The sequence below is a fragment of the Physeter macrocephalus genome, chromosome 9 (assembly GCF_002837175.3).
Source record: "Physeter macrocephalus isolate SW-GA chromosome 9, ASM283717v5, whole genome shotgun sequence".
Taxonomy (NCBI): Eukaryota; Metazoa; Chordata; class Mammalia; order Artiodactyla; family Physeteridae; genus Physeter; species Physeter macrocephalus.
Genome location: NC_041222.1, coordinates 34,538,607 through 34,556,212, shown reverse-complemented (window position 1 = coordinate 34,556,212; position 17,606 = coordinate 34,538,607). Strand labels below are relative to the sequence as shown.

The 17,606-nt window shown below is 40.5% G+C and overlaps 1 protein-coding gene across 1 annotated transcript in view; it reads right to left on the bottom strand.

Annotated features, from left to right (window-relative positions):
- Nucleotides 1–5,861: 5,861 nt before the first annotated feature.
- The window catches only part of LOC102979158 (guanine nucleotide-binding protein G(q) subunit alpha), a 302,187-nt gene continuing 290,442 nt past the window's right edge, over nt 5,862–17,606 (bottom strand). The window contains exons 6-7 of the mRNA XM_024126785.3: nt 16,845–16,998; nt 5,862–11,211 (exon numbers count right to left, since the gene is read on the bottom strand). Of these exons, the coding sequence (XP_023982553.1) occupies nt 11,021–11,211; nt 16,845–16,998 (345 nt within the window). The 3' untranslated portion in view covers nt 5,862–11,020. The remainder of the gene's footprint in view (nt 11,212–16,844; nt 16,999–17,606) is intronic.

The window sequence follows — 17,606 nt, the reverse complement described above, 5'->3', positions numbered from 1 at the left end:
ACAAGTGATCTTATTGAGAATGTCCCATTTAAAGTAATAAATCTAACTCTAAAAGGAAGTCAGGAAGGGAAACAATCTTCCCATTCTTCAGTGGTTCTGTGGGTGCACCAGACTAGGCAATCCTAGAGGTGTTTGAGTTTATCTTGGAAAGGCTAATAAGTAATAATAAAATCAAAGGGTGCAAGAAGCTATGAAGAGATCTTCAACTGCCATCTAAAATCGTTGAGACAAGGGCATATTTAAAAAATTTATAAATGATAGAGAAAAAGGATAAACTGTAGCATATTTCTGGTGGCTAAATGGAATGTGAGAGGCAATCTTGTTAGAGATTTTCCTGAATCACTTATATTCAGAACCACTAAATTAGTCTCTCCGTGCCTAATTCTATAAAAACAGTCAATTTAATTTACTCTAAAATTTTTCCTTCTGAGTTAACCTGAATTTTGTCCCAAGTTCCACACACACTGACACATTCTCTTTTACATGGATGTCTTTGAATAACTTTTCCCTTAAACATATTAAGCCACCGCCAGATTTTGTCATCATTGTTTCTTTCTTTTTGGAAATATCTTCTCATTCTTTATAGAATTATGCCCAGCAAAAGTATTTCAATAAAATAAATCTGGTTTTATGAAACAGTTTGTAATCCTGACAGTGCCTTCTAAAAAGGTAACATTTGATTTTGAATACAATTTTATTTAGCTTTGAACCACCTCAAAATACACAGGTGTGTAACCCCTACTCAAAGACTCATTCCTTTACAATCTAGTCCAAGGACTTGGTTAAATAATTAGATAGCTAAATACAACATATTTTAGAACAATATATTCAGACATTAGGACTGACAATTGTGGTATAATAGTTTTTGCACTGGCAGAGAGCCTCTCATTCTCAAGTCTTGTTTCATCAAGAGCTGAAGCATAGTTTCCTTAATTCATTTTTTTTAAGGAGATACCTTTACCAACCAGCAAAAATCAGAGAAATTTATGAAAGAAGGCAGACACTCTCTTTTAGAACATGGCCTTTACTTTTGTAATAGTTTTCAATATATGTTCCCTATTCTCTCATTTTTCTCCCAATAATGAAATGTCACAATATGTGCTAATTCTCTGATGGAATATTATTTCCTCTTTCCTCCCTGCCTCTGATTATGTCAGCATCATCCACTGGCTGGGGGAGCAAGACAAAAGTGCATGCGTGTCTCCAGGGAGGCCGGCCTGACCCAGCTGGAATCAGTCAGTCAGGGCGGGTGTGGGAGCTCACCCTGGAACAAATAGACAGGGCTGGGCAGGTGGAGGAAAGGAGTCCAGAAGCCCCTAAACAGAGTGACTGCAAGGGGGAAACGTCCGTGTCACTTCTCTTCAGCAATTGAAAGTGATTATCTTTAAAAATGGTTTGGTGGCAGCTTCCAGGAAAAGGCAGAATTTCTTTCATCAATGTATTATTATGGGTATATCCAGTCTCCCACTGTGGGACCCTGTGTAGCAAATTCATTGCAAGCTGGGGTTCCAGGTGCTCGTCTTGGACCTCAGTCACCCGCTGCAGTTGGGAGTCCACTGAAAGGCTAAAAACACTCTCCCTAGTTGTGGCCATTTCCTGACAAGTCCCTGTGGGTGCTTGCTCACACAGAAAGCCACCCCTTGATGTTCTTACTGTCTTTACTGGGATTTCCCCCAAAGCAGACCTGTGTAAAGGATGTTGGTGCAAGTTGTTTATTGGCGAGGTGAACCGAGAAAGCATAATGAGCGTGGAACTGAGGCCAGGGAAGGAGAAAAGCCAACACAGTGGGTGCTGATGAGTGGGTTCCTGCAACCTTTGCTCTCAAGCCCACTGGGGAGCCCCTGAGGGAGTGGCAAGCCTTGGTTTGCCCACCGAGGGCCAGAAGCTGCAGGATTTGTTAAGCATTACTCCTGAGGCCTTGACTTCTGGTTTCTGGTCTGCGGCCAGAGAGTGCTAGGAGGGTACCGGCAGCTCCTGACTTGAAAAAGAAGTCTCTGCAGCGCCCACCACCCCCTGACCCCCGTGTGGACCAGGGGGCATGGAAGGGCGGCCACCCTCGGCCGGTCTGACAGCACGGACACAAGAGCACAGCCCCACGCCGTGTGGACCAGCCCGAGTCTGTGGCTCTGTACAGGCGTCTGTGTGCTGTGGGCCTGGGGCTCTGGGAATTCATCCGGCTCTGTGGGAGGTAAGCAGTCTGCACAGAGAGGACTTAACCCAGGGATGGAAATGACAACATGGAACAGTGACTGCACTAAAACACGCAGGCCTGGCCTTAGTAATTTAGGGAAGCTTTCATTCAGCTTCCGAACCTTCTCGAAACCCTTCTTCCCTGTCTGTGCTGGAATTACAGGCCCTCGTTGTTCAGAGACATTGAAGCCCCAGCTCAGGTTCATCATTAAAAACAAAACATTTTAAATCGGCCATAATTAGGTGTTCTTTCCTAGATTAGGACAGAGCTCTTTAAAGATGGTGCCTGAAAAGACTGGCAAGAGAAACATTAACAACAGCAACAAAAAAAAGGTTAGCTGTGGATTTTATAATCTTTTCTGTCTTGATCATGTCAGTATGAAGCATTACTGAGTTAAATGCTTCTAGTAACCAAGAGATGAGCCAGTCTGACTGTGACTACACATGTATTCACACGTACACAACTTCAAGGTCAAACCGTTTTTAGGCTTTACATGTATACCCACATATGTATCGAGATCAGTTTTTAAAAGATTTAGGATTAATCTTGTCACCCACAGGTATGAATATTTGGACAGGCTTTTTCCTCTTTGTTCAGCAACGATTGAACTGCTTGGAAATGCTGAGACATTTCACACACATGCACACAGAGCATTAGGTTAATCCGATGTCCAAACTGATTTTGCAGTTTTCCTCCCCAGCTTCCTGGGTACCCATTCCCGCCATTCCTTTTTTTTTTCATTTAAAAATTTTATATTGGAGTATAGTTGATTTAGTGTCAGGTGTACCCATTCCTGCTATTCCTTCTGAGAGTTTAAATATTTAGTATCGCCAGCCAGGCTGCCTCATCTCTGAGCCTATTGTGAGCAGGGTGCTCTTTGGTAATTAGCTCCAGGTTATGGGGGAAGGGAATGCATGGGCTCCGGGTGCAATAAGCCAGGTAGGCTTGTCCTGCTTCCGGCTTCCCAGGTTTACAGAAAGGCATTGTCTTAAGGGAGTGAGGGTGTCCTCCCTGCAGGAGAGCTTGAGAGTCCACTGTTAGCATCTCTTCCCAGCTCTGAGTTGTGACCTTACAAATCAGTAGCTTAAAATTGGGCATGGTGGGGGAATATTTCAACCATGGAAATCAGCACTCCACTACCAATCAGCACCATAATCCTGCACTGCTCCCCCGCTGTTAACCATTTATTAGGATGCCACTGGGTGGGTTGTTTTGTATTCCACAAAAAGAAAGCAGGCCCCTTTTGCTAATGCTGCTCTGAGCCTGGGAAAAGAACCATGGCATTTACAATTCCTGACGTGGGCCCTGCATGTCAGGGGCGCCCCAGCTGGTGCCTTGACTGGACAGTATGTGGCAGGCAGTGTGGGATCCCTAATAGGCACGGCGCCCTAGGTGAGGGGACCCCAGAGCAGACACAAACATGGTTTTGTGAGCAACTATGGGAGCTTCTTGGTAGCTGGGTACATAATGTGGAATTCCATTTACAGACTTCCAGGGTTTGCCAAGCTTCACTTGCCAATCTCTCTTTTCCTGGGACTCTCATTTCTAAAGACGCTTAAAATATCCACCATAGAAATACACTGGGCAAACTGCGAACGGAGTGAAAGTTCCAGGGGCCCTTTATGCAGCCTGTCTCAATGGGACAGGCATATATATAGTCCTCTAAGCTGCAGAACTCCTCCTCCAAGGCCACCGAGGGCCAGAGCAGTGCGGTGGAAGGCCCGGAAGGCCCACGGAGGGAGCCCCATCGGCTCTTTGCTACTATGGTTTGGTTTAATTACCTTCTTAAAGAGGCAAGTTGCCTATCTTACCCACAGGCTTTTGGGACAGAAAAATATCTGGCCTTTGCATTCTTGAAGAAAACAGAAAGAGAGAACATCAACCCAGATCATATTTAAAGTCTTGAGGCATAAGAATTCAAAAAGAATCTTTTCAGAATTCCCTGTATATCTTTGATTTTAAAGAGACCCACATTTTACAACCAAGGCCTTGTTTTGCAGGGACGCAAGGGAGGCTCCCTTAACATAGACTGAGTTCAGTGCCTCATAATAGCTGGATCTGTACTTAATTAGCCCTGGCAATGAAACAAAGAAACAATGGTAACACATAGATAACTTAAAACAAAAAGAACCAACCAGAAACCCACCCTCAACCACTGCCTTCCACTCTCCAACCCTGATCAACATTTCAGTAAAGGCTTTAAATATGAAGTAGCTGATGAACATGGAAATGACTCAGAATTAGACAACTAGAGAAAAACAAGACACCGGCTGATGACGATTAGAAGCTGCTGTGTACATACACACTATCAAACGAACTACTGTTGTTCCTTGGCATCAAGTTCTCCCCCCACCTCTTTGCTGTGGTCTAATTGGTTTCTCAAGAGGCAGCATGCCGGCTGTCGCATCCTAAGAGAAAAATGGGAGGAGACAGGGAAGATGAAGAGCAAGGTAGGGCAGCTTTCAGACCAGCTACTCTTTTATTGCTCCCAGGATAGAACAGAAAAAAATCAGAATAGGCAGGCTTGACCTGTGAGTTGAAAGATCAAGTTAAAATACTTGGCTCAAATAATGTTCAGCAAGTTCCTGTCTTTTTCTGTGGGTGGGGGTCTTCAAGATGATGACGCAGATGGACCAAGGTCAGGTCCTGGTGGGGTCAGGCCCCAGCAAGAAGGCCACAGAGTGAGGGGCGAGCGCTAGGGGGCTGCTTAACACCCCGGTTCCTCGGCAGAGAGGCTGTGGGAACTGTCACTCCAGGCCTGTACTAATGATAACCCCCAGGCATACCATTCCCTTCACAGGAAGATCCAGAGAGAAGGGACACCACCTACTGGAAACGGTCTCTAAAACATGCAAGGATAGGACAGCCTTAAAACTAAGGCTTTTAAGTAAAAACGACAGTTTCTTCTCTAAAGTAAATGGACGGAACAGTATTCTGAAAGACACAAAATTCCATAAGCAAGGGCTGGGCTACCAAGTAAAAGACCTGATCAAAAGTAGCAGGAGGAACAGGTCTTGCTTCTGTTACGGTTTCAGGTCCGTACGTAAGCACCGATTTTCTGGAGAAGCACTTGCTGCCATCACCCCAACTTCACAAAATTGCTAGAAAAAGAAAAGCTAGTTTTTAGCTGATCTGAAAAGCCTCGATGTATGTTTCTAAAAATCACAGACTTAAAGGACACCTATACCAGGTCCTTTTTCCCACGTGGAGTGGACCTTTCATTCCCAGGGCTGAGACAAGAAAGTCTAATCAAACCCTCTGCCCGTGAGGCCTGTGTTCTTTCTCTGAGGAGATGGCCTCAGGGTGGAGACTGTGGCTTGTTTTAAGTCTTTATTGAGCAGCTATTTAAACTTGTTTTGACAGTTGCTTGCAACCTAAATTAGGGCAAGTATTTTTTTTAAAACAAATTTGATAAATACTATCAATATGAAAACTTCCACTAAAGAAGTCGGAAATTTCTGATTATATTCAGAAAGGAAAAGGGTTTTTTGGGTTTTTTTGGGGGTGGTTTGTTTAAAAACTATTGAACCTACTTTGGGAAATGGATGTGCAGTATAAAGTGCTTTAAGGAAGGAAAGATTTATCACAATACTCCTTATAATAAAAAACATTCTCGGAGAGGCTTAGGCAACTTCAAGAGAAGGAAAACTCAAGAATGAAGAAAACTGTAGTACAAACTTATGGCCAAAAATACTGTATTTTTAACCAGCAAGATCATCGGGGCATTATTATACAACATTAGGTGTTTTTTTGCAAAACTAGTTCCCATCCCCAAACAATAGACAATACATGCATTTGAATGACATTTTAAGAACAGTAAATATGATTCTTTTAAATACTGCAAGTTAAAAATGTTTTTCTGACAAAACTCCCTAAATACATAGGTCTAGTAAGGGTTTCCAGCATGATGACAGGTGAGGAATCCAGCAAGTTGCATTTAGAGAGTTCTTTGAGGAAAAGAAATCCACCAAAAACATGTGTTTCAGTCGAAGTAACCTGAACAAAGTTACATAGTAATTTTCCATCTTCCTTTTCTAAACTTAAAAATATTCTACTGAAGAATACCTTCTCCCTGTTGTTTTTCTGTCTACCAAAGCTTATATGGAAGTCAGAATTCCTTTATCCAAGTGAGATCCAATGTTACCCAATAGATGTTTTCATAACATGTAAATGCCACTTACTATTGGGTTGGAATCATATGGGGAAATGGAGGATACATGATAAGGGAGGTAAGAAGGAAATTAATATTTGAGCACCTACTATGTGCTGGGTGTATATGCATACTTTGAACAGATGATTCTAGAAGCAACAGGGTTATTGAGGGCATTGGTAGTTGGGAAGACAGCAGGAAATGGTTATTCTGTGAGAAAAACAAGTGGCAAGTTCAGACTGTGTACTAAGTATCTAGGAAACAGCAGGTGTTTGGCTCCAAAAATCTCTAGCTAGTCATATACAACTAAGCCATTTCTTTTCCTAATTTTATGGAATCAAAATGAAATCCCAAAGACATAGTTACCAGGACAGATCTATTAACGCTACATATGCTGGAAATATGTAGAGATAGATAAACACAATGTTACTAGTTTTAATTTTTGTGTGTGTTTCTACCCAAAGATAACCTTTGGAAGAAAACAGTATACCAAGCACACCTCATCTGTGTCAACTGAGATGTTGTCAATTACCAATTAGCACACCTTATCTGTGTCAACTGAGATGTTGTCAATTACCAATTAAGTGGTTTTAAACCCTTATTTAATTTTAAGAAGAGCAGCAATATCCGTTACAATATTTGGGTACACTTTATTTTTATATGGGTTAACATTCTGCTATATTTCATTTCATTCATTCTTTTTGAGAAACTGAAAACAAAGGGAAATTGAGGGTAACTTGATTATTTCCAACCAGTATCTGAGTCTTGCAGTATCTCATTATGCAGCCCTTTCTTCCCATTATTTTTATATATTTTTTGCAAATAATAGTCATTTTTGACCCATATCCAGCATAAATAGCTTTTCACTGATTCCTAACTTAAGACAACTAAAATTTACAATCATGTGGCAGTATAAATTTTAAAATTACAGTTCGTACACCTTGACAATCAAGATAGTCTGAAGTACAAAAAGTAAATTGTCCTTTAGCTGAATTACCTTTTTTAAATATTAGACCTGCTAGCTAATCTACAAAAAAATACAAGTTTCGGGTGTTCCTTAAATACCTTTTGTAGATGTCATCTGCTAGTAAACAACATATGCAGGTTTCTAGAAGATTTTTCCCCCCAATCTATTCATGACATTCAACAGAGCTCTTTATATGAAAATGTATTTAAAAACAAACACTTTGAGGGGATTTATTTACTTTTGTTATTTCCCTTTGTTTCAGATATGAGGCACAAACTTCTGAATTTAAGCTCTGTAAGGCATAGTACAAACCTCCAATTTACAAATAAGGGATTCTCTGTGGGTTGGAACTGCCATGTCACGCAAAAAGGGAAAAATCATCTGTAAACTGGTACACTGCAATGTGTTAAGTGAGTCATGAAACAGCTGCTTGCCTTGGTCTGCTGAAGAAAGGTTTCTGTGTTTTGTGTTTTTGTTTTTCAATAAGACATGCCCAAGTCACCACAAAACTTGCCACAGGCCTCCGTTAACTGTTACCGAGAGCATCAACAAGAGGGGCCAGCGGCACACGCTTAGAATGCTTGCAATCACAATAATAATAGAAAGCATGAGTAAACTTTGTTTTTATACAAAACTGAAAAGCATCCCTTCCCACCCCAGACCCTTCAGTAAAACCCCAAACAAAGAAACAAAAAAGAAAATCCTTTAGCTTCGACTGACTAGTGTGGATACAATTCGGTTTCTATGCATCACTGTAACTAGGGTGATCAATTTTTTCCTTTCTCAAGAGAAGGGATCTTGTCATGCACCCTAAGATGAACAGTGAGACCACAAACCTCAATTCTGCATAGCAATTCCATCCCGATTTCATAAAGACAAATATAACAATCTTTCCCTGTTTTGCTCAGCTTCTTTGAGCTTTGAGATCAGGTTTAATTGACTACATCTACTATAGCTCTATTAAATAGAATATCTTGATTCCCTAAAACTGTAACACTTATGACCTTGTGATGAGGTTTTCTCTATACACACTGTAGGCCTTCAAATGTTGTTGTTTATACTTTTTTTCTTTTTTTTTTTTTTTTTTTTTTTTTTTTTTTGCTGCACCAAATTTAAGATCGCCCTTTCAGGCAAGCAGTGGTCGCTAGCTGTTAAAACATTTCCTTAGTGGATCACAATAGCTTCTAAAACTGCCTTTCTAATAAAGGCCATCAGAGAGGTAATACTAAACTGTGCATATTTGCCAAATAAGAATATGAATTGTATAAAAGCTCATATTCCAATCCTAGGTCAAATGGCAAAAGTTCTACAAAGTTGGTTTCCATGTTTGTATAAAAGCTCCAACTGATTTTTGCTATGAAATTACCTTTGGGTCTTAAGACCTTTGGGTCTTACAATCAGTATACCTCTACCTACTCAGGAATGTGCAAATGATTTTATATAGCACGATGCTAGTACCGCTCCGTACGATAGTAAGGTTTTTTTTTTCTTTTCTAAATGGAAAAAAAAAATATCCCTAGTCAGAAATAAACTGACAAGTTTACATTCTCCTCTCTTAAAAAAGTAAATAAAATAACATTATTCAAAATGTGAATTAGCTATAAGACACACAATACAATTACATAGATACATATCAATACAGCACATTCAATCTGCCAAAAAATGAATGATTACAAAGCCAGTATGGATGATGCAATATCAAGGGAGAGATGTATGTACAATGATTAGAGCATTCGTAATTGCACTATACCTACAGGCAGTCTGTTTCTTAATTAAATTACAGGTGCTTTCTGAGTAAGGAGGAAAAAAAACAAGTAACCTGTGTAGTTTGAGGCTGGGAGAGTAAAGAATGGGAACATCCCATTACTCCTTAGTAACTCTGGTACTCATCTGATAAGCCATTGATTTTCTCCCTCTCCTTTACCGTTCCAAAAGAGTGATGTATATGAAAGTTTAGACTTGTGCCAAATAGTATTGTAGTTAAACTGAGACCAGCATCATGGCCTAATTCTAACTTCCCAGCAGGTTTAAAATAGTCATGACTTATTTTCTTAAATCATATTTCAACTCAAACTGCTTGACAGAAGCTCATCAATACATGTGCTGTGTTTTTTGCATTGGTTGAAAAATTGCACATATAGAATTCCAGATCTCTCTCCTACTATGTTCAGTTATGTAAATACATGTTCTATAGAACAGAGAGGTTACTTTTGAGTTTCGGTCCACATATCTTCCGTAAGTTCAACTCAGCCAGTCACCAGTTTAAGATCCCAAAGATGGTAAACTAGCAGTAACTTCAGATTCTGCAAATTAAAGGTGTCAGAATAATACTATCAGTCAATGTTCTTGGCAGACCTACTTGACCTTAAAGAACACGAAGTGAGTAAAACTGGCTTCAAATGAAGAGACAAAAGCAGATTTCATGGGGTATCACACAGGACAGCTTTTCCACATTGTCGATTTAGATGCTCGACATGGAATGTGGACACAAAACAATGTGATTTTAAGGGCAAAGAAACGGATGGAGTATGAGAGTCAAAGTGACAGTGACCAACTGTTTGGCAACTGGTGTTTCAGGTTCATTTGCAGCCAAACATTTTAGGCTTCACAGTCTTACTCTCTTACATTTTAAGATACTGGCTTTTATCTTTTAAGTTCTTACTAAAATTTTTTTTTTAAAAGCCAGCTTTGGCAACACATACCCATTAATAAAAGTCATTTTAAAAATTGTGGCCCAAACACTAAGAAAAAAAAAAAGGGAGGAAAAGTTTGAACTGAAGGAAAAAAAAATTAAGAGCAACCTATGAAAAGGATCTGGGTAGCAGCCATTGGGATAATGTAGTGTCTCTTGGCATATTTTTTTTGGCATCTGCGGTTTGAAGAAAGCAGGGTGAAAAAAAAAAAGGGAAGGAAAGGAGGAAGGACAATGGCACATGGCATTTCAAAAGAAAGGACTTCTGTGTGTCTTGGCCCTTGCCTTACTGACTTCTGTACATTTCACTGAGCAACCAAGCTATGGCTGAAGGTAGAAATCCCCAAAAAAAGAAAAAAAAAGACACTTAACCGTTAGATGGGCATCCACTGTCCCAGCCCAAAGTGAGGCAAAACAATATATTTATATAAAAAAAACCCTCTACGTGTGTATCCAGAGCAATACATTTAAAACCACAGTATTAATACTTATAATCCTTCAGCAAAAACTACAAACTGTTAAATTAAGCTGATGTTGATGGCTTAAGTTGAATGACAATTGTCCTGACTGTATCATTTGAGAGAAAAACTTGACCAAGAACGGAACTAGGATAAAGGCCAATTGTAATGTGGGAAAAATCAGGAGGAAGGGATGGGTTAGGAAAAGGAAAATCAGCTTCATTTTGCTTAATAGAAAAGAAGAGGGGAGAGAGAGAGAGAGAGGAAGAAACAGCTCTTTGTGAGTGTATGACTGAGAATTTAAAATACATTGAGTCACAAGGTTTTGCCTAAAAAAAAAGAGAGGAAATGTGCTGGGACTGTACTTCAGCATCCTGTTTTTCCTCTGAATAGTTTAAATAAAATCATAATATTTACTACAAACTCTGTGGACACACTCACACAGAGTCCAGGACGGCAATAAATTAGTATTATGCAAATTGTTTTCCACAGAAATACAGTCCCTCTTGTATAGCTTCAATAGCCCACCAGGGAAGGGAAGGGCAGTGTCAAGGAGGCACAATTAGACCAGATTGTACTCCTTCAGGTTCAATTGGAGGATGGTGTCTTTGACGGCAGCAAAGACAAAGCGGATGTTCTCGGTGTCTGTGGCGCATGTGAAATGGGAGTAGATAATTTTGTCACTGTCTGGATTCAGGTCCACGAACATCTTCAGGATGAATTCTCGAGCTGCCTGGGCATCTCGCTGGGGTCCTGTTGGCCAAGGGAGGAAAGGGACATTTGTCAGCTGATCTGTTAAGGCATTTGCTCAGTAAATGTTTACTGATGCTCAATAAGACCTCTTCAGTGCAGGCTGGATCTGTTATAAGCATCTTCCTCAACACGACTATGTGTAATTGCTCCTCTGTCACTTTACCTGCCCAGCCATTCATCTCCATCCATCCACAGAATGTGACTAGGTGAAAACAGGCAGACAGCTTGAAGGGCAGGCTAAGTTTAGCTCTGATTCTTTGGGAGGTGGGGAGCCACAGCAGAATCTTCAGTAGGGGTGTGGTTAGTTTACTTCTGTTGGACTGAGTTAACTGCACTGGTTTCAGCTGCATAATAAGCATGCGTACAACATAACTGCCTCAGGCTCTCTTGTCAATCTGCTCCCGTGTGTCTCCCCTCCCCCACTCCATGATGGATCATTTTACATTCTCCAGCCTGAAATCTCTCTCAGAATACAAAACCTGTTCCTTAAGGTCTGGTCCATCTATCTACAGCTGTCCTCTGTAGCCTCACTTCTGGTGTTTCTGAGCAAACCACATTTATGAGAATTCAATTCACTACATGTGATGATTTAAAAAGTTGGCTTACATTTTCTTACATTTATCCAGGGTCTCTTATGTGCCAAGCACTGTCTTAGAAGGATTATGGTACATTTATCAGGATATATGAAGAACTTATTTAATAATTCTGCAACAGATTCTTAGATATGACACCACAGTCCCAGGCAACAAAAGAGAAAACAGATCAATTGGACTTCATCAAAGTTAAGAACTTTTGTATATCAAAGAACATCAAGAAAGTAAAATGACAACCTACACACTCTGCTGTACAGGAGTAATTAACACAACATTGTAATTCAACTATACTTTAATAAAAAATAAAAAAAAAGAATGACAAAAAAAAAAAAGACAACCTACAGAATGGGAGAAAATATTTGCAAATCACATATCTGCTATGGGGGTAAATATCCAGAATATACCAAGAACTCCTACGATTCAACAACAAAAAGACAACCTGATAAAAAGATGGGCAAAGGACTTGAATAAACATTTCTCTCAGGAAGATATATAAATGGCCAATAAGCACATGAAAAGATGTTCAACATCATTAGGGAATGCAAATCAAAATCACAATAAGATACCACTTCGCATCTACTAGGATGGCTGTAATCAAATCAAGTGGAAAATAACAAGTGTTAGCAAGCATGTGGAGGAATCTGAACCCTTGTGCATTGTTGCTGAGAATGTAAAATGGAAAACAGTTTGATGGTTCCTCAAAACTCTAAACACAGACTTACCATATGAGCCAGCAATTCCACTCCTAGGTATATACCCAAAAGAATTGAAAGCAGGGACTCTAACAGATACTTGTACACCAATTTTCATTGCTGCATTATTCATAATAGCCAAAGGGTGGAAACAACCCAAGGATCCATCAACAGGAATGGATAAACAAAAGGTAGTATATACATACAATGGAATATTATTCAGCCATAAAAATTAAGTTCTGATAGATGCCACAACATGTATGAACCTTAAACACTATGTCAAGTAAAATAAGCCAGACACAAAACGACAAATATTGTACGATTCCACTTATGTGAAGTACCTAGATTAGGCACATTTATAGAGACGGAAAGTAGATTAGAGGTTACCAGAGGCTAGGAGGAGGAGAAAAGGGGAGTTATTGCTTAATGATTACAGAATTTGTTTGGGGTGATGATAAAGTTGTGGGAATAGTGACGGCTGCAAAGCACTGTGAGTGTAATTATAAAATCACTGAATTGCATGCTTAAAAATGGTTAAAATGGCAAATTTTACGTTACATATATTTTACCATAATTAAACAAATTAACATACCAAAAAGCATTGAATTACATGCTTTAAATGGGTGGATTTTAAATGGTATATGAATTATATCTCAATAGGGCGTAATAGATCCTAATAAATATATTAATTTAAAACTTGTAAATTAAAAGCAACACTAAAACACCACCACCACCTATCAAGGATTGAGCACCTTTCTCATATGCGTCTTTGTGGCACTGTACATCTGCATTTCTCCCATTTTTTCCAGTTCTGTACCATGAAAAAGGTCTTGTGCTATAACCTCCACCCCTCCTCTCTCAGAAGACCCTCTCGGGATCCACAGCTTAGATTTTTTTCTGTCAGTATTGTCATCTACTGGTTGGGACAAAGAAATCTTTGAAATTTCTACCGAGGGCCTGCAGATTCTAACAAAATGCATCGTGAGTTTCAGACAGCCAACCTGAAAACTTTTCAAACCAATCTTACTGCAAATAACTTTATATCCATCATTGCTGGAAACTGGGAGAAAAAGCCATGAAAACGGATCATTCTCATTTGTACAATTTACAAAAGGAATGTTTGAATTTCTAACTTCAGAGCCCAGAATTGAAATTTTTGTCAATGATTAAGAAGGCTGACATCATAATGAATTAAAAAGTTCCACAATTACAAATATGTAATATATATAATCACTTAATGTCCTAGCTTATTCGATGTACTTGTTGTTAACGTAATAATTCCATAGCAGTAATAAAAATATTTAAAACCAGGACTAATAGATTGTTAGAACTGGTGCAGCCTCTCATTTTCATAAAAGAACACTATCTTTCTGGTTTATGAATGAATTTTGTACTTATTCTTTTTGGGAAAGAAAGGTCTACTTTTTTTTTTTTTTTTTCTAACTCTAAAGTCTATCAGAACAAGACTCAAGTTCACGGAAGAGCGCTTGGAGCCCTGTTACGTTTTTAAGCATAATTTGCTATTTATTTGACTAAACATAAACTACAAAGAAATTCTTATAGTCATCATAGCAGTAACAGAGTTCCATAGTCTCTATGGACAATTTTGCAGTTCAAGTCCATGTAGAAATGGTAATTTTCCTTCCCGAAGAGAAATACAGAAATGGCATTCATTACAATGAAGACCTTGTAAGTACAGAAATGTGGAAGTGTGAAATTTAGAATACTATAAACATGTTTATGATAAAAATATCACTGCAGAGTGGGCCTACCATTTTTTCTGTCTTAGCTCATCTTACAAGGGCTTGAAGTGTCCTGGAATGACAGCTGTGTTTGCTTTATGAATAACAATCAGTGTCTGTCTTTCTTTTTCCACGGCCAAGTTTCCTGTATGCGTTACGTGTATTACTGGGGGAGATGGACAGTAAAAAACATCTTGGGATTTAAGGATATTCACAACGGGCACATGTTAGAAGGAAGATGCTCACACTCATAGTGATGGGATATCTGGGGAAATTATTGGCCAAAGGAGATGTGTAAAGAGATTAGGAAGACGCTGCACAGACAGCGGAGAACAGTACTCCTAACACGTGTCGTACTGCAGGAAACCAATCCCGGCGTGCTGTGCCGTGCTGTGCGTGCTGCCGCCTCATGCACCGTGAGCCTCGGTGGGTCTGCTCTGTAGGGCCGTGCTGCCTCTGTCCTCCCGTGTGCAAGCATATCACGAAAACATGCGCTGGCCTGTAGGCGGGTGCTGCGTCGGGAGGTGGGGGTCATTTCCCATCCGTGGATTCTCACCAAGTTCTGAGAAAAACTACAAAGAGCCTCTCCTTCCAGGTGTGTGAGGCAAGCATGCATGTTTGGGTGTAAGCCGGATGCTTCATGCCCATCTTATTCGGGCAGATCTCGTGTTTAAGGAGCCAGCCTGTTGCCGTGGGAGAGAACTAACACAAAGTTACTTCCTTCCACAGTTTCCTCAGGAGCACTGAGGACTCTAGGCTCTGGCGCTTGTGACGTGGTGGCAGGCGAGTGGCAAAGTAAAAGGAGGAAAAGAGAATAATACGCTGTCTAGGCTGGGCAAGTCTCGTTTTAAAGGAACCTCAAAGCACAAAGGAAAATGTACTTGGACAGAGGATGGGAACACACTGCTACCCAAAACAGTACTATCATCTCTAATACCTGACAACATCCCCACATGGTAGAGTCAGCAACGCTTAGAATCATATATGTATCTGAGAAGGGAACTTCATTAAACACGTAACGTTCCCCTTCCAAGAGTAGCACCATACCAAACGCATGTGTGATGAAAAGATGAATAAAACTCCATCCTCGATGTGTCTGTGTCTTCGTAGAAAGCTACGAGGCCAAATGAATTTTAGTTTTGAAGCAAAACTACCATTCTGAGGGAGTTTGCAGAACAGAAACACTGCTGAGCTGATATCCATGCCAGATACCCTTTGCTGATAATGTACTTTTAAAAAATAGCCCGTTCTCTTACTGTTGCACCTCTATAATAGGTACTTTTGGGTTTGTGCTCTTCTCTGTGCCAGGCACTGTGCTAAGTAACTTACATATGTGATTCCATTCAATTCTCTTTTACTCAGGAAGAAACTCAGTGGTTGAATAAACTTGCCTGAGGCACCATAGCTGGTAAGTGGCAGTGCTGGTTCTTTGTGACATTCAAAGCTTGTCCTCTTACCTGATGTTCATCTAGATCTGGGTTTGGCAAACTTCTCTGTTAAAGGACCAGAGAGTAAATATTTTCGGCTTTGTGGACCACTTGAGCTCTGTCACAACTACTCAGTTCTGCCGTTGTAGCATAAAAGTGGTCAGACAGTATATAAATGAATGGCTGTTTCAATAAAACTTGATTTATAAAAAGAGGCGGCAGGCCGTAGTTAGCCACTCCTAACCTAGACTTGAGCACGTATGGGGAGATGGGTGTGGACTGTGGACGTAAGTTCTTACAGGGCAGTGGCTGTGACTCTTTCACCTGTTTCAGAGTGGCTGGGTGTGGATGCATTTTGTTACCAATCTATCAAGTATCTCTCGGAAGGGGTTGGGTGTCATGCCCGGTCATCCAGGATTTCACAGTCTAGTTGAGAAGGCAAGATTTGTTTATAAGAAGGAAGTAAATAATGCGAAGTGCATACATATGAGTACTGAAGTGGGTGCTACAGACCCTAAGTGCTACAGGAAAAGCTTAAAGGATGGGTGCCGTCCCTCAGGATGATGGGGCTTCATGGGGTCATGAAGCCCCCCAAAAGTAAATATGTGCTAAATAGTCACCATGTGTCAGGCATCATGCTAAAATGTCACAATATGTTATCTGTAATAGTCTTCAAAAACCTAAGTTTGGTCCTAAAGCCCAGAGCAACTAAATGACTTGAGCACGGTTCTACAAACAGAAATATCAGAACTGGGATTTGAATCTGGGTAGATCGACTTCAGACCATGGGCTCTTGACCACAATGTTCTGTTTTCTCTCTAGAGAGAGGCAGAGGCAGACTGTTACCGAACGAAAGGGAAATGAAGAGGAAACTATAACGGTTGACACACAATTAGTCAAAACTAGGGGACTGTTCCCTCCTTTGAACAGCAAAAGAAAACAACTTCTTATGTGCTTTGAAATAACTATAACTTTCAGCATTGTCGGGGTATGAAACATTGCAGGTCGTCGTTAAAAGACAGGACAAACAAGAATTCGTACTCCCTCAATCACAACGTGCAGGCTTCTGAGGGCAAAGGCAGTGACGGAGCACTGCCGTGTGTCGGCTCCGGCCCTGGTCTCTGGAGGCGGGCGGAATGTGTCCCTAGCTACTGGGCGGGCAGAAGAGTGCTGACTTACCATCATATTCTGGGAAGTAGTCAACTAGGTGGGAATACATAATTTTCTCCTCTAGAAGGTCTTTCTTGTTTAAGAACAGAATAACTGAGGAGTTCTGGAACCAGGGATACGTGATAATTGTTCTAAAGAGTGCTTTGCTTTCCTCCATTCGGTTCTGAAAAAAATCATCAGAAAAACAAGGCGTGAATTACATGGTTACTCAGTCTGTGAATTGTTTTGTAAGTCCAACCCATCTTTGGTATGCATTCAGTTTCTGTGGCCCTGGGCTGGGCTGTAGCAGCTTTTATCAGGATTTACATGCAAAAGGCTCAGCAGCTCTTTTCATTAGGCAAACTCTCAGGTTGACAAGCGGAAGAGAATAATAATAATAAACATCTGCTGAAATAACTCTTAAGGTTGAAAGAGAATCATCAAAGGCTGAAGAATCATGCATCTGGCACACTGTCACAAAAGTCCACCAAGCGTCACAAATGTCCACCAAGAATTATTCATTCATGGCCAAATACTTAAGATCTGAATTAAGAACAAAGTACCAGGCTTCATTTTGCATTTCTTAAGCTGTGTGTACTTGGGGCTTCACTATTAGTTCTATTTCATAACAATCAAAGTTACTTAGGGGGCTTCCCTGGTGGTGCAGCGGTTAAGAATCCGCCTGCCAAAGCAGGGGACACGGGTTCGAGCCCTGGTCCGGGAAGATCCCACATGCCGTGGAGCAACTAAGCCCGTGCGCCACAACTACTGAGACTGCGCTCTAGAGCCCGC